The 21,634-nt window shown below is 38.6% G+C and overlaps 2 protein-coding genes across 2 annotated transcripts in view; one reads left to right on the top strand and one right to left on the bottom strand.

Moving 5' to 3' along the window:
* Nucleotides 1–21,634, top strand: part of LOC103508843 (angiotensin-converting enzyme-like) — a 186,541-nt gene that overhangs the window by 54,924 nt on the left and 109,983 nt on the right. The window lies entirely within an intron of this gene.
* The window catches only part of LOC108252384 (skin secretory protein xP2-like), a 70,964-nt gene continuing 54,283 nt past the window's right edge, over nucleotides 4,954–21,634 (bottom strand). The window contains exons 2-4 of the mRNA XM_017444028.2: nucleotides 11,782–12,315; nucleotides 9,435–9,613; nucleotides 4,954–6,760 (exon numbers count right to left, since the gene is read on the bottom strand). Coding sequence (XP_017299517.1) covers nucleotides 5,881–6,760; nucleotides 9,435–9,613; nucleotides 11,782–12,315 — 1,593 coding nt within the window. The 3' untranslated portion in view covers nucleotides 4,954–5,880. The remainder of the gene's footprint in view (nucleotides 6,761–9,434; nucleotides 9,614–11,781; nucleotides 12,316–21,634) is intronic.

Genomic DNA, 21,634 nt, shown 5'->3' with positions numbered 1-21,634 from the left:
TCTCGCCTTGACATCTATATGTTTTCAGCGTCCTGAGCTCTTTTGTACCATGGTCCATAGATGTTTCTTCTTTTTCCTTTAACTCTAGAAGACCAGGTCGTTTACTCCGTTTTTTTTTTTTTTATATATATATATATACACTTTTTTTCTCCTCTTTTCGATATTTATGTATAGTGTATACGTTCAGGGAGATCAATTTATTTAATAAATTAAATTCCAATATATTGATATTAAATTCCAATCGATCAATATAAATATCTTTTCAACACAACTTTGATTTTCATTTGATCTATAAATAGATAAATACCTTTTCAACTAGATTTCGGTAGGAATTTTTCCAATCGACCAATATAAATACCTTTTCAACACAACTTTGATTTTCATTTGATCTATAAATAGATAAATACCTTTTCAACTAGATTTCGGTAGGAATTTTAATTGAGATTAATAAGACTTCCAAATACAGGATGGAATGTCTCAGAAGAAAATCTGGTTCTCTTTGCTTTATTTCCTAAAACGACGTGTTACCATGAGAACCAAAGAGTTCTGAGCATGGCACACAAGTCGAAGCTCTGTTACAAATAGCTTTGTATAAATATTTAGAGTTCGCTAAATATGGTTATTTATTTAGATGTGTTTATTTCTATAGAGAACCAAAGAGTTCTGAGCATGGCACACAAGTCGAAGCTCTGTTACAAATAGCTTTGTATAAATATTTAGAGTTCGCTAAATATGGTGATTTATTTATTTAGATGTGTTTATTTCTATAAAATAATACCTATCTTTACAACTAGATCTACTGGGTGATGAAGAATCAGATACTCTGATAAGGAAAACACAAAATTTAGCTTACAAGGCTTGGCTACACTGCAAGCAAAATAAACGGCTGGCTTTCTCCTATCTTCGATTTCGGGACTATAAGACCGCAGCAGTTATTGTTCCCTCTATCAAACCTCTTAAAAAAGACAGGTATTTCTAAAAATATAAAAAAAAAAAAGTTTCTTGTATTCACAGCTATCCTGTAACTTATTGTGTGTAGAATGTTGAAGTATCATTTAAAGTATTACACTTTATGCGAACATGCTATGTCCATAACGAACGCAATGGACAGTGGACTTACATTGAGTTCACTTCTAAGGAGTGTGTGTCAAAAGATACTGAATCATAAAGGAGTTCTTATAATTATTACTTATCTGTGTCCAAGACTTCTCACATGAACGTCCTCCAGATGGTATTCCTCCAGTGCTCTGTAACTTTGATGGCTGCTAGGGTACCAGAGACGACCTGAATGCATGTATGTATTGTGGGGTACAACAAAGGAGTAATAAGCTGTATATTCGGCTTCTTAGATACAAAAGCCATCTTTTGATCAAAATCGGTCCCGTCAATGGTGCGTTCCGTCACGTCAGGTCTCCTAAAAAATCAGGTCCCCTTAATTAAGGGCGTTTTTCACTTTCTTATCCTATAAGAAGGGAAGTAAAGTAGGTAATCGACTGAAATTTCGTATGTTCATTAGGGCCATCAAAACACTTTTTGAGGTCCCTTGTTTTCCCCAGAATACTAAGGCTGGCTTTCCAAGTCTGATAGACAAGAGATTGATGTTAAAGCTCTATCGACCTTGTATAATTCGGAGCTCGATCCAGAATCGACCTCAATCTCATGCTAAAATCCAACTTGGTAAGCCTCGACCTAGGTCTCGTATATCCAGATCTAACTTTTTTCAAGATGTTGAAACAATAAGTGAAAAAGTTCATTTGATCTCTATCTATGTGCTCATTTGGATTATGCGACTGCAAGATCATTTGATCTTAGAACGGGCGGTCAGTTATGAACTTATTTAACTTCTCTATCTATGTGCTCATTTGGATTATGCGACTGCAAGATCATTTGATCTTAGAACGGGCGGTCAGTTATGAACTTATTTAACTCCCCATGTGAATGTCATCAGGTATTCATGACAGTTATGACATTGTGTCACCTAATGTAAATGACACCTCTGTGTGAGGTCATGTTGTTGGGTGGACACGGAATTATATTGAAAGTGAGAATCTATTGTATAAAATAAGAGTAGCTGTGTGAGGTCATGTTGTTGGGTGGACACGGAATTATATTGAAAGTGAGAATCTATTGTATAAAATAAGAGTATACATAAGTGGTGCTACATACATATATTATGTATTACCGTTGGCAAGTGCAGTTTTCTTTTAAGTTTGTTTGCCAAAAGATGATTTCTTTGGCACGGATTTAGACATTCTTAGCTCGATTAAAGACTTGAAGGACATCTATGAATATGATTTTCCGTTTGCTAAAGGTGAATTATTGGATGTTGTCTTTTGGAGCTCGACATGGAATGGAATTATCTCAAATTTATTTGAATGAATGTGATACATCCTAGTGGATGAAACTCATGAGAGAGTTTAAAACGGGAACTGCTATTCTCGGAAAGAGTGTTTTTCAATGGCCTCCTTCCTAAATCCTGTCTTCCTCAACTTCATTGGCAAAATGCCTACGGTTAAAGTTATTTTTGAGTGATTGGACTATAAATAGATTGTACTTGAAAAATTAATTCCGATATTCACACAGGTGTGTCTGTTTGTCGTCAGATATTAACATCAGAGTCTCACGCCCTCTATTTACGTCATCAGAATCATACTTCTTACAGTTTTCGTTATTACGGCATTTTATTGCACCATACATAACTGTTGTTACAGAAGTTAAATTCATTTTCCCTGTGTAAAAACTTGATACCTTTTGAAAGGTCATTGGTTTTGGTTGGTTTGAGATTCGAAAGATGCCGCCAACGCCATTGCCATGCTGCGAAGTACGAACCCTTTCGACATTCCTTTTTCAAAGGTTCGCAGATATTGCCAAAGAGAAGGAAGAATTAAGATTCAAGGAGCGATGATGACTCAATCAACTCCTAGATCTTTTGCCACACAGTGCTCGCGCGGGTTAATCCATTTCCCAAGCCACAAAACTTCCTATTGCGAGCATTCTACATGGGCGTAGTGATCGCTCGCGGCGCAGGGTTGGTTATTTTCTATAAGAGAAATGTTGCAAGGTCAGCCGAGCAATGCTTAACCAGGAAGTCTTGGTGAAAATCAACCCAGGCACCTGTATCTTTATCATAATCACGTGACCTCGAGTTCTAGAGCAAGTGTATGGGTTATTTTTGCGCGAGGGAAATTAGAGATCAATAAAATTCTCATTGAGATCAAGAAAATTCTTCAGGAGTCTTCGCGATGAAGGCAACAAGATACCGAGATGTAACTCACTTCTGGAAATCGAAGAACTTGGAGCTTTTTCTTTCTAGTTTGGAATAATCTAAAGGTGGGTCCACACTTAGTCGACGGCCGTCGATCGACATCGACTATGTGTGGACTCATCCTAAGGAAAAACTGTAGAAATAAAAGGCGTTTTGACATCGTACTTGATAATCTAAATATAGAAAACATTTTTATTTTCACTTTTTTGCTGCAACTGAAGAGCTTTTGAGTCTGATGCTGAAATACCTACACATAAGAATGTTGAGATATTTTCGTTCGGAAAATTCGATTGGATTCATTTGATCGTCGATCAGTCTTAACTCTAAAAGCTGTTTTCTTGGAACTAAGAAAATTGTAAACATAAGGACTGCTGGATGAATTCACATCATAAATAGGTAGATATATTGAGCAAGTGTTATTGTCGATCAAGTGAAAAATCAGAAAAAAAGTGGAAAAAACTAAAACACTATTGTCTTCAGTGAACAAAGTTTATGGTTTGCTTGAGAAAGGAAAATAAAATATTAAAATTTTTGGACTGGTAGGAAAACTAGAAAATAAAACAATGAAAGAATCAGTGGGGAGAAAAGGATACATAAAGACAGTATTAGAAAAGATTGATTGATTGATTGATTGATTGATTGATTAACAAATCAAAGATGAGCTAAGTCGATAGCAAAATGTTTCAAAAGTAGAACTATTGTTATGCCCTGTAGGCATTTGAAAATTACCTAATGAAAATGAACTAAATATTGTGTAAAATTCAGTAATGGTAACTTTATTATTTGTTTGTTTAAAATTAAATATAATGGCTGTGTTATTATAAATAATACAGGTTATTCAATGTCATACTAGTGCTACATGGAATGACATGCTGTCATAAGACAGCGTCAGACAAAGAACATAAAGTTACCTATTCCCAAAGTCATAGTTCTGTGCAAAAGAGGGTCATCCGGACCTAGATTCTGGACTGAATGGTGAAACCTTCAAAGTGCAATTCAAATTATGAATTTATACTTGTGTCATTGAATGTAGCAAAAGTATGGACATGGATTTTAGTGATCTCAACTTTTAGAAAGCCTTCCAGCGCTTTTTAAGAATGATGTTAGCCCAGCTTGTTGCTGTGTTGCTGTTCTTATAGCTTGTTCTTATCATCAACATCGTCAATCGTACAACCTAAAGATTGATTTGATAAATCACAAAAGTGTCTTCTCCTTTTTGCTCTGCCTCTTCATTCTTTTTCTTGTCATTTCTTTCTCTTGTAAGTTTATTTATCACACAGTTCCTAATTATTTCTTCATATTTGTGCCTTTTTTATTAAAATTTTCTTTAATCTTTGTCCTACAGCCAGACAACACAAACGAAAATTGTAATTTTCTTTAATCTTTGTCCTACAGCCAGACAACACAAACGAAAATTGTACCTAAACAAAATTACTCGTATATCAATGAAGAGATGCTCTATTAAACTGTTTGCATAATGGGGCATCTTGTTCCACTACGTATACTTATTCTTTGTTCAAATAAGTATCCACTCATCTTAGTCTCGAAAATTGTACCTAAACAAAATTACTCGTATATCAATAAAGAGATGCTCTATTAAACTGTTTGCATAATGGGGCATCTTGTTCCACTACTTATATTTTTTATTCTTTGTTCAAATAAGTATCCACTCATCTTAGTCCGTTCATCTCAAATATTCATGAAACCCCTCAACGGAGACCACGGAAATGTTGCTTCTTTTTCCTTTACCAAAACTTGATTTATTTTATTTTTTATACTTTTTATAATATTTTTTTACAGTTTTTGTGGGTTACCAGAAATTTGGAATTTGGATTTTATGTTCGTGCAAATACAATGAAATGTCCTAAATTGAACGAGATCATGAAATTTCTAGTATATTGGAAGTCCATTTTGTGAGGGGGAAAATACCTACAGAAACTCCAAATATGTAAGAAATAGATATAATGAAGTACGGAATAGAGAAAGTAAAAAATTATCACATCATTTATATAAATAATTAGACAAGGAAATAGAAGAAAATGTAAATGGCAAGAATTTGGGCAATGCTTATGGGCGATAAAAAAATACTAGGAAAAAATATGGCAACATTTGGAATCATTCAGTACAAATACCCATTTAAGGAGAGGGAAATAGAAAAGTTGGGTATTCATACCTACACAAATAATACACAAATTTAAAAATATCTTTTATTCTGTACAGTTTGTTTTCATTATTAAAATTTATTATTGATTAAATTCCTAGGCCTATTAAAATAATTTATGGAGAAATACTATAATATTGACTTGATTTGAAACAGAAGAATTTAACAACCAATAGTAAAGTCATGTTTTTGTTGATGCATCATTACTTTTTAATATTTCCAAAAATTCCCATATTGACTTTCTTGATGGGAATACGAGTGGAATTTCATTTTCATGACATAAAGTACTTCAGACATATTGCTAGTTAAACTATTTGTACTTTGACTCATCAATTGTGTCTGACAGTTACTTTCAAAAGGCATCACGTGACTTAGCACGAAATCAAAAACAATAAATTTACTATCGGTTATACAATTCGATCACTTTTGGAATCTATTATCACTTTGATAGCATCTACTTCTTGAGGAAACCACCGTATGGCTTGTTGATCTTTCCGTACAGACCGTCATTGCAGTCGTGAACCTTGATTCCGTTGTAGCCGTGAGATGGTCCGAATCCGTAGAGTGGAGACACGGTGCTTCCATAGCCGTAGCTGTGGTGGCTGCCAAATCCGTAAGAAGGAGAGACTGTGCTACCAATGTGGTAGGCTGGGGACACAGTGCTTCCGATGTGGTAGGCTGGGGACACAGTGCTGCCAATGTGGTAGGAAGGAGAGACGGTACTTACAATAGCGGGAGCGGCAGTGGCGTAGATGGCAGGGGCAGGACTAGCGTAGATTGCTGGAGCAACAGATCCGTAGACAACGGGTTGCTTGACGATGTGTTTTTCGACAGTGATGGGAACAGCAACGTGTTTCTCAACAGTGACGGGGTATGGGACTGGTCTATCGACAGCTACTGGGACTGGTCTGTCAACAGCGACTGGGTATGGCACTGGCTTCTCAACTGGGTATGGCTGAGGGACATGGACTGGTCTGTCTACGATTTTCTCTACTGGGTATGGGACTGGTCTGTCAATGTGGACTGGCTTCTCAACAATCTTTTCTACTGGGTATGGTTGTGGGACTGGTCTGTCAACGTAAACGATCTTTTCAACTGGGTATGGTCTGTTTACGATTTTCTCAACTGGGTATGGTTGTGGGACTGGTCTGTCTACATGAACGATTTTCTCAACTGGGTATGGTTGTGGGACAGGTCTGTCTACGATCTTCTCTACAACCTTTTCAACTGGGTATGGCTGTGGGACTGGTCTGTCAACATGAACAATCTTTTCTACTGGGTATGGGACTTTCTTTTCCACAATTTTCTCTACTGGGTATGGTCTGTCTACATGACTGGTCTGTCAACATGAACAATCTTTTCTACTGGGTATGGGACTTTCTTTTCCACAATTTTCTCTACTGGGTATGGTCTGTCTACATGGCGAAAATTGTACCTAAACAAAATTACTCGTATATCAATAAAGAGATGCTCTATTAAACTGTTTGCATAATGGGGCATCTTGTTCCACTGCTTATACTTATTCTTTGTTCAAATAAGTATCCACTCATCTTAGTCCTTTGAAACTGGTTTTCATCACAACATAATATCAGTTCACTTTTCTCCAGGAATTCTCTGTCTACCGCTAAGGCATGCCATTTCTCAATAACACCAAAGCATGCACACAATTAGGTCCCACTAGGCGTGGTCAATGCCGGGGGCAATACCTATCCAGATCGGTCTATTTATAGACGGTGAAAATGTGGGTATATAGCTTGGCTTGCTGCTTTCTGGTTGGCAAACGTAGAACGAAGATTACGTCATCTAAAGAGACACTCACTAGGCGTGGTCAATGCCGGGGGCAATACCTATCCAGATCGGTCTATTTATAGACGGTGAAAATGTGGGTATATAGCTTGGCTTGCGTCTTTCTGGTTACTTGGCAAACGTAGAACGAAGATTACGTCATCTAAAGAGACACCTTTCCTCCTAAAAACAAGAATGAAAGTTGTTCAGCATTATAAATCAACAATATGTATGTATTACGAGGACATGTAGCCTATACCTATAATGATAAGAACCAAGAATGATAAGTGACTATTTGCCGGCATTTTGACAAGACCAATATTAAATTGGCTACCGTTAAACTTTTTGGCCTTAGCCACAAAAGGCAATGGGGTAAAAATAAAATAGAAATGACACAATTTGAAAGTAACAAATACCTATTTACCTCCAGCAACATTTTCATGAGAAACATTGGTGCTCAACAATCCAGAAATGTTTTTGCAACTATCCAGCAACTCTTTTACTCTCCAGACTTTTTTGTGAAACTCCGGAAAATTTGTGTCGCAACATTCGCGCAACTGTTTACAGCTGTTGCGAAACAAATGCTTCCGGTGTGTACTAAGCTTTGCTATGACTTCATTAATACGCGTGATGATACTAAAACTTTCAATTCCTACATAACGTTTTCCGGTCTTCTTTGAAAAAAGTGCAGTTCAAGATCTTGATTCTTGAGAAAATTTTAGAGTGTGGGTGTGTGTGGTGTGTTGAGTTTCCTTGAGAAAGGTGACTTGGTTTTTCATGTTATTCTACATACGAGTAGTTTTCTATAGTATTACCTTCCTTTTTATCGCTTTACCTTATTTCGATCTTCTTCTTTTGACTATTTGTGATTTGTTTTTCAAATGAGCTGGCAGACTGGTAGATTTTTATTTCTTTTTTCACAACACTAATTAAACATTTCCTAAGACATACTGGTTCCTTTCCCAAGTGATTTCTTCTTTTTCTTCTTCCTCTTCTTCTCTTTCTTCTACATTTTCTTCCCCTCCTAATTCTTCTTTGTCGTCTTCTTCTTATTCTCTATCTTCTTCTTCGTCTTCTCTTTCTCCCTCTTCTTCTTCTTTAGTTGGTATTGATAAGTATTACTTCAGAATTGAAATTTAAATAGTTACCTATAGCTGGTGGCAGGTGGCAGTCACTCCAACTGCCTCGTCACGCGTGCAAAGGGTGATGCAAGAAACAATGTTATCCAGCAACATTTTCATGAGAAACATTGGTGCTCAACAATCCAGAAATGTTTTTGCAACTATCCAGCAACTCTTTTACTCTCCAGACTTATTTGTGAAACTCCGGAAAATTTGTGTCGTAACATTCGCGCAACTGTTCACAGCTGTTGCAAAACAAATGCTTCCGGTGTGTACTAAGCTTTCCTATGACTTCATTAATACGCGTGATGATTCCTACATAACGTTTTCCGGTACTCTTTGAAAAAAGTGCAGTTTTCTTTTAAGTTTGCTTGCCAAAAGATGATTTCTTTGGCACGGATTTAGACATTCTTAGCTCGATTAAAGACTTGAAGAACATCTATGAATATGATTTTCCGTTTGCTAAAGATTTCCTCCTAAAAACAAGAATGAAAGTTGTTCAGCATTATAAATCAACAATATGTATGTATTACGAGGACATGTAGCCTATACCTATACTGATAAGAACCAAGAATGATAAGTGACTATTTGCCGGCATTTTGACAAGACTAATATCATATTGGCTACCGTTAAACTTTTTGGCCTTAGCCACAAAAGGCAATGAGGTATAAAAATAAAATAGAAATGACACAATTTGAAAGTAACAAATACCTCTTTACCCCACACACTTCACAGATATGAGCGACACTTCAAAAATAGGAGAGACCAGCCTAGTTAGCTTAGTTGGTAGCGCGTCTGCCTTGTAAGCGCTAGGCCGCGGGTTCGATTCCCGCCCGGGGCGGATTTCATCCCTATGGGATAATGTTCGTTCTCGGAATGGCTGGCGCTATAATGAAACCTCTTTGCTATAGAGGGCAGCAATTAGGCTAGCTAAGTAATACTTACTTACTTACCTACCGCAATAATATCAGTATTACCTACCTATTCGCAAATACCCTCAATGTCAATACCATGAGATAATATTATGGCAAATTAGATGGCCTTTCGCTTCTGAAGACACTGTTGTTTCTTTCTGCTTTTTTTCTGCTTTTAGTCTACATGGACAATCTTTTCAACAGGTCTGTCAACGTGAACAATTTTTTCAACTGGGTATGGTCTGTCGACAATCTTTTCGACGACTTTTTCAACTGGAACATGGACAATCTTTTCGACTGGGTATGGTTGTGGAACTGGTCTGTCTACATGTACCAATTTCTCAACTGGTCTGTCGACATGGACAATCTTCTCTACAACCTTTTCAACTGGGTATGGTTGTGGGACTGGTCTGTCTACATGTACGATTTTCTCAACTGGGTATGGAACTTTCTTTTCAACAATCTTCTCCACTGGGTATGGTTGTGGGACTGGTCTGTCGACATGAACGATCTTTTCAACTGGATAAGGTTGTGGGACAGGTCTGTCTACAATCTTTTCAACGACCTTCTCAACTGGGTATGGTTGTGGGACTGGTCTGTCAACATGAACAATTTTCTCAACTGGGTATGGTCTGTCTACAATTTTTTCAACTGGGTATGGTTGGGGAACTGGGTAAGGTACCTTCTTCTCAACGATTTTCTCAACTGGGTATGGCTGTGGGACTGGTCTGTCGACATGAACAACCGGGGAGGCAATTCTAGCTCCAGCACTGTAGCCGTAAGATGGGGCGATGCTACCGAAGGAAGAGTATCCAGCGGAGTAAGCAGGGGCGACGGTGGAAACAATTCCAGATCTGGCGGCTAAACCATATGCTGAACCGTAACCATAGGCACCTGAGCCGTAACCGTAAGCAGAGCCTAATCCATAACCTGCAGAGTAAGCTGGGGCAACTCTAGCTCCATAACCGTAAGAGGCAACACCAACGGCAACTGGGACTGGCTTTTCAATAGCAATGGGCTGTGGAACAGGGACGGCAACGGTTCTTTCTACTGGAACTGGCACTGGTCTTTCGACTGGTACTGGTCTTTCAACTGGGACAGCGTATGGTTGTGGGACTGGAATCTGAACAGTTTTCTCAACTGGGTATGGTTGTGGGACTGGTCTGTCAACTTGAACGATCTTTTCAACTGGGTATGGTCTCTCGACGATTTTCTCAACTGGGTATGGTTGTGGGACTGGTCTGTCGACGCGCACAAGCTTTTCAACTGGGTATGGTTGTGGTACTGGTACTTCGATTTTCTTTTCTACGATTCTTTCAACTGGGTATGGTTGGGGAACTGGTCTGTCAACTTGGACAATTTTCTCAACTGGGTATGGTCTGTCAATGTGGACTGGTCTTTCTACGATCTTTTCAACTGGGTATGGGGTTGGGACTGGTCTGTCAACATGGACAATTTTTTCTACTGGGTATGGGACTGGTCTGTCAATGTGGACTGGTTTTTCTACGATCTTTTCAACTGGGTATGGAGTTGGGACTGGTCTGTCAACACGGACAATTTTCTCAACTGGGTATGGTTGTGGCACTGGTACTTCGACTCTTCTTTCTACTGGGTATGGTTGGGGAACTGGTACTTCAATTCTCTTTTCGACGATTTTTTCGACTGGGTATGGTTGTGGGACTGGGTATGGCTTGTCTACTGGTACAGCGTATGGTTGTGGTACTGGTACTTCTACTCTCTTCTCAACTTGAACTGGGTATGGGACTGGTCTTTCAACCGGGTATGGTTTGTCTACATGGACAGCGATGGTCTGTCAACTGGGTATGGGACCTTCTTCTCTACAATCTTCTCGACTGGGTATGGCTGAGGAACTGGGTATGGTCTGTCAACTGGGTATGGCACTGGTCTATCGATGTGAACTGGTTTTTCGACAATCTTTTCTACTGGGTATGGGACTGGTCTGTCGACATGTACTGGTTTTTCAACGATTTTCTCAACTGGGTATGGTTGAGGTACTGGGTATGGTCTGTCAACTGGGTATGGAACCTTCTTCTCAACAATTTTCTCAACTGGGTATGGTTGTGGGACTGGTCTGTCAACATGTACAACCTTTTCGACTGGGTATGGCGTAGGGACTGGGTATGGTCTGTCTACTGGGTAAGGAACCTTCTTCTCAACGATCTTTTCAACTGGGTATGGTTGTGGGACTGGTCTGTCAACGTGTACTACCTTCTCGACTGGGTATGGGACTGGTCTGTCTACAGGTACTGGCCTGTCAACAATCTTCTCAACTGGGTATGGTTGTGGGACTGGTCTGTCGACATGGACGACCTTTTCAACTGGGTATGGGACTGGTCTGTCAATGTGGACTGGCTTCTCAACAATCTTTTCAACCGGGTATGGTTGTGGGACAGGTCTGTCAACGTGTACTACCTTCTCAACTGGGTATGGGACTGGTCTGTCTACAGGTACTGGTCTGTCGACAATCTTCTCAACTGGGTATGGTTGTGGGACAGGTCTGTCTACATGGACGACCTTCTCTACTGGGTATGGGACTGGTCTGTCAACAGGGACTGCTACAGGTCTGTCGACTGCAACGGGGACAGCATATTGCTCCTTGACTACTTGGGTTTGTACAATAGGAACGGGCACATGTTTCTCAACAGTGACGTGACTAGGTCCAGCAGCGATCACAGTTGGGGTCACGGAAACACCGTAGACCTCACCGTAAGCTGGAGTAGAGCTGACAACAATTGGTCCTCCCAATTTACTGAAACCTCCAATGGCGTTTGGACTGTATACAGTTTGCTTGAATGATTGTCCATTCAAGTAAGAGTTTTTGTACCCATACAGGTTGAACACATTGTAGTTTGGAGATCCGTATTCATATCCGTACTCGGAGCCTCCAATGTCGATGGGAGACACAGATGAAACCTCGTGAGCTGCATCGTTACATGGAGTGGTAACTTCTAATCCTCTCTTTGACTGGGCGGATTTTTTATGGTACTGGTCGACTTTCTTTGCGCTGGAAAGCACCAAGCATGTCGATAGGACCAAGAGTCCTAGAACCTGAAACCAAACAGTGGAGCAGCGGTGGAGGGAACGAAACCACTACCGAAAGCTGGAGCTACGGTGGAGCTGACGAAACCGCTTCCGAAAGCTGGAGCAGATCCGTATCCAAATACACGGTTTCCGAATGAGGAACCGAATCCGTTGATTCCACTACCGAAAGAACTTCCAGAGATGTAAGAGCTTCCGATGGCAGAGCTTACTGGAGCACCAGCCCTGATACTGTTCAGACCTCTGTAGTCACCAAGAGCTGGAGCAGCAGTGGTGGAGACAAAGTCGGCACCAGTGGTGTAGGTAGCATCATTCACTGGAGAAGAGGTGGAAACAACATCGGCAGAATCGAGTTCATCTTGGATAGAGTTCACTTGTTCGTTACCGTCGATCCCTAACTGGCGTTTTTGACCTTTGTTAAGGTTGGAGGGGAAAGATCTGCCAATTTCTACATGTTTTGCAGATACAACTACAAAAAGTGTGGTTAAAGCAACCACGCCTAACAGCTGAAACAAATAATGTACAAGACAAGTTAGGTTATGTTATTAGTAATTCTCCAACCAGGTCTCCGGCACTCGGCTACAGAGGCTAAAACTGAAAATGAATTATCAATTTAGTCCTAGTCATGCTTAGTTCAAGAGAAGATAAAGATGTCCTGCCGCTAAACAGTAAACCAAACAGATCAGAAATGTTTCAATTAGTTGCTTGTGATAACATTGCCATTGCTTATTGTGTACATATGTATGAACATGTTTTGAACAAAGGAAGAACTTTGAAAAGAAAACAATAAATTCTGAGCTTAACGATTCACCTTCTAATGTTTATTACTGTTTTTGAACTTTGTACGATATAAAAGTTCTATTGTGTTTATTTAATCGCACCAATTGATTGGATACATCAATAAAATTGTTAAACCAACAGTGTTGACTTTAGTATTGTTGTATTGTTAAACAATAAAGTGTTTTCACTTATATTGGAATTTAACATTGCTATGGACAGCGTATGGCTGTGGTACAGGTACTTCGACTCTCTTTTCAACTGGAACTGGGTATGGGACTGGTCTTTCAACTGGGTATGGTTGAGGGACTGGTACAGTGATTCTCTTTTCAACGGGGTATGGTTGTGGCACTGGGACTGGTCTATCAACATGAACAGCGTATGGCTGTGGAACTGGTACCTCGACTCTCTTTTCAACTGGGACAGGGGTTGGGACTGGGTATGGTCTTTCAACTGGGACTGGAATTCTCTTTTCAACTGGGACTGGGTATGGGACTGGTTTTTCGACTGAGTATGGTTGTGGGACTGGTCTGTCGACTGGAACAGCGTATGGTTGTGGAACAGCAACTTGTTCTTTAACAACATTGGTTTGAACAATTGGGACTGGAACGCGTTTCTCGACAACAGCGCTTTGTACGACTGGAGCACCATATCCGTAAGCACCGTAAGAACTGTATCCTAAAGATGGAGCTACGGTTGAGCCAATGAAACCGTTTCCGAAAGCACTACCGTAAGCTGGACCAGATGAGAAGATGGATCCGGCTCTCAGTGGAGCAGCGTGGTTTGAACATGATATAAATGAAGGAAGATTCTGTGAAAAGGATTCAGTTTTGAAGAGGATACTCTGAGGTTCATTTGATGAAAATTCGAGTAAGGTTACCCCTTATTGAAAGTGAATGCGAATTTTGAAGTCTTCTTTTAGTAGAAAGGAATAGTTTAGCAAACTCAGAAGCACTATTATGAAAAAATAAACACCAATGCTCCTACCTTCAATCAAGAGTCATACATTTACATGATTTAGATTAAATCAGAACAGAATATTGTGTACCTTATACCGTCTACTATAAAGTATATCAAACCCACGAACAAATATTAAATTAGTACTTAATATAAGCTTTAATTATGCATATCCTGTTTTGACTTCAAAGATATCAATTGCCAAGCTTGTTATGAGAATTGGAAGAAATAACCTAGTAATAATAACAGTTTGAAAATGCTTTGCAATGGTGGCAAAATTTAGTACACTTTATGTGCGATAACATCTTATACGTCTTTGCTATAAAGAACGAGATTCATGACACAAAGTTTGTTCAAGCACTTCGACCCAACCTAATCGTAACAAAATTAAGGAAAGACTACAAAATGAGCTTGGCGAGAAAAAAAGTATGACAGTTAGGGAAAAGGGTGTGGTCAACCAGTAAATAATGTAAATATAAAGATTTCAGACATGATTTTATAGCTGTACAATTATGTACGAGAATGGATTAGACACAATATGAACACAAATGGTAACATACTCGGTGAACTCTATGTAGCTTCCAACATTCAAGGTAAACTTTGTACAAGATGTTCGCCTGTCCATAATTGAAAGACCAGGCCATGTAGTTGTGAGTTGTTAGGTTACAAGGAAAGGCATGGAACAGTAAACGTTTAAATGGAATATTAGTGACCACTAGAATGAAAAACACATTATTGTTCATACAGTCTATTACACCTATGGCTTGACCAGCTTAAATCACCTCCTAGACCTAGAAGAACCATTCAACCTCAAGAACTGAAATTTTTACCTCGAGACCTTCATGTAATTTGTTTCTCCTATGTTATTGATAAACCATCATAATTGGTGCATTATGACATTGGCATTGATGATCTTGTAACCCATTCAAACATGGATTATCTCTAATCCAAAAATGATTGTTAAGTTAATAATAAACATCTGAAGAGAATTGTTTATTTATCTACTCAAGGAATGTAGGTAGGTGGAATTCTTAACGAACTTTGCAGTCTCCTTAATGAAATATGATGGAAAAAATCAGAGCCTTATTAATGAAATGGGTTCTTAATAATATTGATATTGATCTTGAAAAATGACCACTCTTACATCATTAGCTACCTTCCTACCTCCTACTTAGTTCTCATATAAGTAACTAATTTAGTAAAAATCATCTGGAAACCGATGTTTCGTAAGTAAAAAGAATGTTATGCTAGGACCGAATGAAGGCCGAATCAGTTCAAAAATTAAATGTTTTCTAAATTACAAAAATTCTTCATAAGGTATGACACCTATGTAGCTAGTTATCTACATGAACAAGTTGGACTAAACCTTGCTTCAATAAGGTCATTACCGTGAACGAGATTTTTTATTTGCAGAACCGAGAAATGTATACAAAGAAGTAATTGCAAAATTTAATATGGATTCCAATGTAATTAAAATTCGCAAAACTATATAGAATAAATAGCTCATTCAACATAAAAATCGGACCAATTGCAACATGCCGATTTCAATATGAATTGAATTAAATACGTACAACAGGTATTTATAAATTCCACCTTTATTTTTTATTTGCTTTTTTGCTCTTTCTTTGCTTGTTGTGGATTACTTAACATCGCATTTGATAGAAAGGAATGTTTTTTAGGAATCGCATGTACGTTACTTCATTTTTTCTGAGTACATTTATCTGGTTTGCTTTGAATATTGATGATGACAGTTTCAAGCTTCTGAGCATTCTTAACAGAGTTCAAAGTGAATGGAAACTGGGTTATACGCTGAGTATGGATACTGAACTTGTGATAAATCTAGATGTTATGTGTTACCATTAGGAGGATTATTGATGATCCGTAATACTATAAACTTGTTCAGACAACTCAATAACTATTATTAGGCATAAACTTGCCATCACAAGTAGCTACCTGACGAACGAGGCACGACGCGAATTATTTTCAAATATCATACGGACAGGTTGTTTCGTTCTAATAAATCTCAACTTAAATACTACCCTAACTAGAATCAAGTTGGTATTGAGATTAAAAAGATCAATTTACCTTTAGATAGAACTGATAAAAGGTTCTTTGATTTTCAGCAGCAATAAGATGTATTTACACGCTAGAGATACATTGACATGTACTCGTAGAATGACGAAGTTTCCACCGTCGCCCCTGCTTACTCCGCTGGATACTCTTCCTTCGGTAGCATCGCCCCATCTTACGGCTACAGTGCTGGAGCTAGAATTGCCTCCCCAGTGAGCACTGTCTCTAGCCTGTACGCTTCCCCAACCAGCGCCTACGCCGGTTTCCTCAAGAGAAAGTAAACACTGATTCTAAATTAAAGCGAAGTTCCTAACATTAGGCCCCAGTTTAATATGTGAATCATTAGGTCTTATCTACAACATTGTTAGGTACTTCTAAAATGTTAAACTTCTACATTACTCTAAAGTTCTTTTTCATTTAGTATTTTTGCTCATTTAGGTATTATAGATTATTGAATTTTTCAAATGTGATATTAGGATTGTTTATACAGGTTTCTTGATTTGTAGTTGATTTTAATAGCTGGTAAGTCCTATTATTTGGCAGAATACCACAAAAATAAAAGAGGGATGATCCATTCCTACTGTCAAACTTCAAATTGATACAACCTGTATTCACAATCCACTACTTAGATTTACATACGTGTTCAGGGAATATTAGGTTAGATCCAAAATTTTCAGGTTTTCACTTCGACCTATAAAATAATCATATTGTATAGAAGAGATTTTTACCTAAGAAATTTCACAATAATATTAAACATTATTGTACTTGAGCCATTTAGTCAATTTTTGTGTGAAATAAAAGGAAAATAATAAAAAATCAAATATTTATAGTTGGAAAAACTTAATCAAACTTTTCAATTTCACAAAGCCTTTTTTAGATACAAACTATCACAAGCTCATTTTTTCATCACCTGTTCACAATAAGGCTTAGTTGAGATCACTACTTTTATACTCCTTTCATCGAGACTTTGTTACCTTTTCTAAATCTACTAAATAAAAGCCGTTCTTGGACATCTCTTGTTTCACAAGCATTCATTGTGTGTTTTCCTTTAACATTGTTGAACATGGTAATCATCCTGAAGTCTGCTGGACACTGAATTACAAAGTGTGTGAGCTTCGCGCTTTGGTACATTTACTAAAGACTTGGTCAATAAGAGCAATTCATTCAGTAGCTAATCTAAGTAGAGTGAGCATTGGTGTTTATTTTTTCATAATAGTGCTTCTGAGTTTGCTAAACTATTCCTTTCTACTAAAAGAAGACTTCAAAATTCGCATTCACTTTCAATAAGGGGTAACCTTACTCGAATTTTCATCAAATGAACCTCAGAGTATCCTCTTCAAAACTGAATCCTTTTCACAGAATCTTCCTTCATTTATATCATGTTCAAACCACATCATCTCCGCAAAAGTGGGGATAACTTGAAAAACAACAAAAATCAAAATGTCACTAGACACATATGATATGTAAATAGCCAATCCGTTAGAATAAGCCACCAAATATTACCTCGTTGACTCAATACAAAGATATCCTTGTTTTTGTGTTTAAGAATCCATCTTATACGAAGTTTTTTTTAACTTTACAATGCAATCAAGGATTGGTCATGTCCAAATCATTGATTTTGTGGTAGTTCGGTACACGAAAGACCAATTACATTATATTGAGGATAAAATTCCATTCCTCGGCTGGGATTGAACCCACGCCCTCCTGTTTACCAGGCGAGCGCCTTGACCACTACACCACTGAGGCAGGTGTTCCTTAGTCCGAAAAATTCCATACGTCGGCTGGGATTGAACCCACGCCCTCCTGTTTACCAGGCGAGCGCCTTGACCACTACACCACCGAGACAGGTGTTCGTTAGTCCGAAGCCGACAATATAAATAAGTTAAGCATAGTAATTTATATATGAAATATTAGAATTGACCTCATTCCCTTTATTTAATGGTAGAAATTGCCGCAGGCATTAATATGTACCTCTGTTTCTCTGAAGGGATAAGTGACACATCCACCATTACTAGGTACTATGATTAGTGGATGTGTCACATTCCCCATTACTTCGAACTGAAGGAAGGAGCATAGTAATTTATATATGAAATATTAGAATTGACCTCATTCCCTTTATTTAATGGTAGAAATTGCCGCAGGCATTAATATGTACCTATGTTTCTCTGAAGGGATAAGTGACACATCCACCATTACTAGGTACTATGATTAGTGGATGTGTCACATTTCCCATTACTTCAAACTGAAGGAAGAAGTGATACATCCACCAATTGGATTATAGGGATTAATGAACTTTTAATAAGTACTCTATTCCGCCCCAAATTTATCATTGATAACTTTCAATTGAGAATAGACCACCAGAAGAAGAGGAAGATGGGAAGAATAATTAGAACCATGAGAAAAGAAGATCTCTGACTTAATAGTCCTGACAAAATAGCACCAAGCAATATGTTATGAATTTGGTTTGGTTTCCTTTCTTTTGTTGTTTTCTCTGGCGATGAGTTACTGTGGAACATTGACATCTAGATGTTCTTTAACTGCCATTCGATTTTTTCCAAGTTAGAAACCGTCATTTATTTCCATATCGTCTTCAATTCACCTCTATTTCATATCGTCAAGTATCCATATTTCTTCTTCTGTCACATACGTATCTGTTTCGGATGTTAGAAATGATCAAAGCTGTCTAGACTTTATTGGTTTTTCTTTCCAATAAATTTTACTTGCTGACTTGTTGCTACATAGTTTTATCTTCGCATCTTACTTACTGTTACTCTTTTGTTCTGGAGGTGGGTCTCCAATACCTCGAAAGTTGCTGTGAAAGGTCCTGATTCAGGGATAGCAAATGGAAATTGTGTTCTTCGAATTTCTTTCATACATTCTTCCAAATCATCTACAGGACATACATTATTAGAATTCGATTAAGCGTTGTGCAGTGCCTCAAAGGAAATTTCTCTTTCGTCGAGTCCCTCCTCTCCTTGTGTTTTCCCTTTTCATTATTTCGGTGTTGGTATTGTGCAATATGATGCTCAATGTGTGTTTGTATTAGTTTCGGCACCTCATCCTGCTGAGTGTCCAAAGATACCATCACTTCTATCAGTTATGTGGACATTATATGGACCATTGTATGGATATTATGTGGACCTATCACTTTATGGACAGCAAGTTGGACATATTTGTCATTCTGTCAAGTGGTTTTCCTAATTTGTGATTTCGGAGTTACCTAACTAGTGCGGATAATTGGATATTGACATTATTGACCATCAGTTGATGCGTAAATATGGAAAATCCTTTGATAGCTTGTTAAAGATTGCTAGCGTGTTGTTTTAGATTGCTTTGTGGGGAATGAAATCGTCCATTGAAGTGTGAAAACGAGCATTAGTGTGGGTAATATCTGTTAATGTCTTGATACGCATAATATGGATAACTCCCAAGTGTTGCACAGACTCTTCTTCTTCTTCTTCTTCTTCTTTTTCTTTGCCTTTTCTCGTTTACAGACGGGGTCGGCGTTTTTCGTCAGCCTCTCAATCAGCTAGTTAGGGCAATCAGCCCTAACTAGGGTGATTGCTTTGGGCTGACATTTGGTTTTGGCTACAAATTTTACGAGTGGATGCCCTTCGCACTCAACCTTTGCTTATTTTCCCTGCAACTCGTCCCTTTCCTTTCTTTTCCTCTACATTTTTGTATCTGTTGGTATTTTCTTCTAGAATGTTGTCTCCAACATCTTCCAGCCTAGAGCATCACTTGACTCGGTTGTTAGGGTTGCATCTAGGATTCTCAGTGCAGTTGGCTCGAGTTCGATTGTTTTATATTGCACTACTTCACCTATCGGGAGATCAAAAGTCGTTCGCCTTGACATCTATATGTTTTCAGCGTCCTGAGCTCTTTTGTACCATAGTCCATAGATGTGCTAGCTAAGTAATACTTACTTACTTACCTACCGCAATAATATCAGTATTACCTACCTATTCGCAAATACCCTCAATGTCAATACCATAAGATAATATTATGGCAAATTAGATGGCCTTTCGCTTCTGAAGACACTGTTGTTTCTTTCTGCTTTTTTTTCTGCTTTTAAAAGATGAGTGTTCCACCACCGTTTTTATTTCGTAGCAATGAAACAACTGCTACATTAGACGCATGTGGCCTGTGTCGTAGCATGCCCATCCCGTAGTATGCGTCTCATCAGATGGGCGAGAAAAGACACAATACTTCCCATTTAGGTGCTGGGTCAACACGAGAACACCAGAAAGTAACCCGTTGAAATATTTGTAATCGAAATATTATTATTATTTATTTTTTAACGTCCTTGTATAACTGCTAAGGTTTTTAGTGACGGAGGTTTACCCTCCATTCGGAGACAAACTACACGCCTCCTCAGATTAACCTCACCCAGCCTAAGTGGGGCCGGGAAAAGATTGCCCTGATGGTCATCTATTCGGATACTAGCCACGCGGGACGTTGTTTAACTTCAGGGCACTGGTGCATTAAACTTGCTAATGCAGGCCAACCACACTTAGACCTAGGCAGCATTGATTCCCGCTCGGGGCGGATTTTATCCTGAACGGATAATATTCGTTCTCGGAACGGCTGGCTTTTTTCTATCCTGTCTTCCTTCTTTCTTCGATTTCGGGACGATAAGTCCTTAGCAGTTACATTTCCCTCCATAAAAGAAAACTTCACATCTACAGTCCAGTTCCTCCTAGACTGAAAAGGTTGGCGTGCGCCCGATGGAAAGATCAGATAGACAAGTTCGGTACCTTGATATTGTGGCAGGCCACTTACTAATAAAATCATTAGATCCTTAGCCAGGCACTAGAAGTAATTTTTTCTCACTCGACAGCAGTGGCGGATGATCCATGACAGCTGGGAGCGCTTCCCTTCCTCTCTAAGGTTTTTCCTGACCTCCCTACTTAATACTTAATTAAGAAGTTCGGTACCTTGATATTGTGGCAGGCCACTTACTAATAAAATCATTAGATCCTTAGCCAGGCACTAGAAGTAATTTTTTCTCACTTGACAGCAGTGGCGGATGATCCATGAAAGCTGGGAGCGCTTCCCTTCCTCTCTAAGGTTTTTCCTAACCTCCCTACTTAATACTTAATTAAAATCAGGGCCGTATTTAGAGGTACATGGGGCGCACCCTCGGAGTTTTAGGCATCCCTAAATGTTGTAACACCCTAAGATTTGGATCATCCCCCTCCCCATAAGTCACCGTTTGGATCGCGCACCCTCGGAGTTTTAGGCATCCCTAAATGTTGTAACACCCTAAGATTTGGATCATCCCCCTCCCCATAAGTCACCGTTTGGATCTAGGCCCCCTTGATAAAACCCTGCATACATGCCTGATTAATAGTAAATGATTTTGTGATTATTCAGCCTGAATCCATAAGTCACCGTTTGGATCTAGGCCCCCTTGATAAAACCCTGCATACATGCCTGATTAATAGTAAATGATTTTGTGATTATTCAGCTTGAATTCTAAAACTACCAGCAGTTCGGCATACTGTAACTGTACTGTATATGG

Source organism: Diaphorina citri, unplaced genomic scaffold (assembly GCF_000475195.1).
Source record: "Diaphorina citri unplaced genomic scaffold, Diaci psyllid genome assembly version 1.1 scaffold21, whole genome shotgun sequence".
Taxonomy (NCBI): domain Eukaryota; kingdom Metazoa; phylum Arthropoda; class Insecta; order Hemiptera; family Psyllidae; genus Diaphorina; species Diaphorina citri.
The sequence above is the reverse complement of the archived record's forward strand: the minus strand, read 5'-3'. Positions and strand labels throughout refer to the sequence as shown.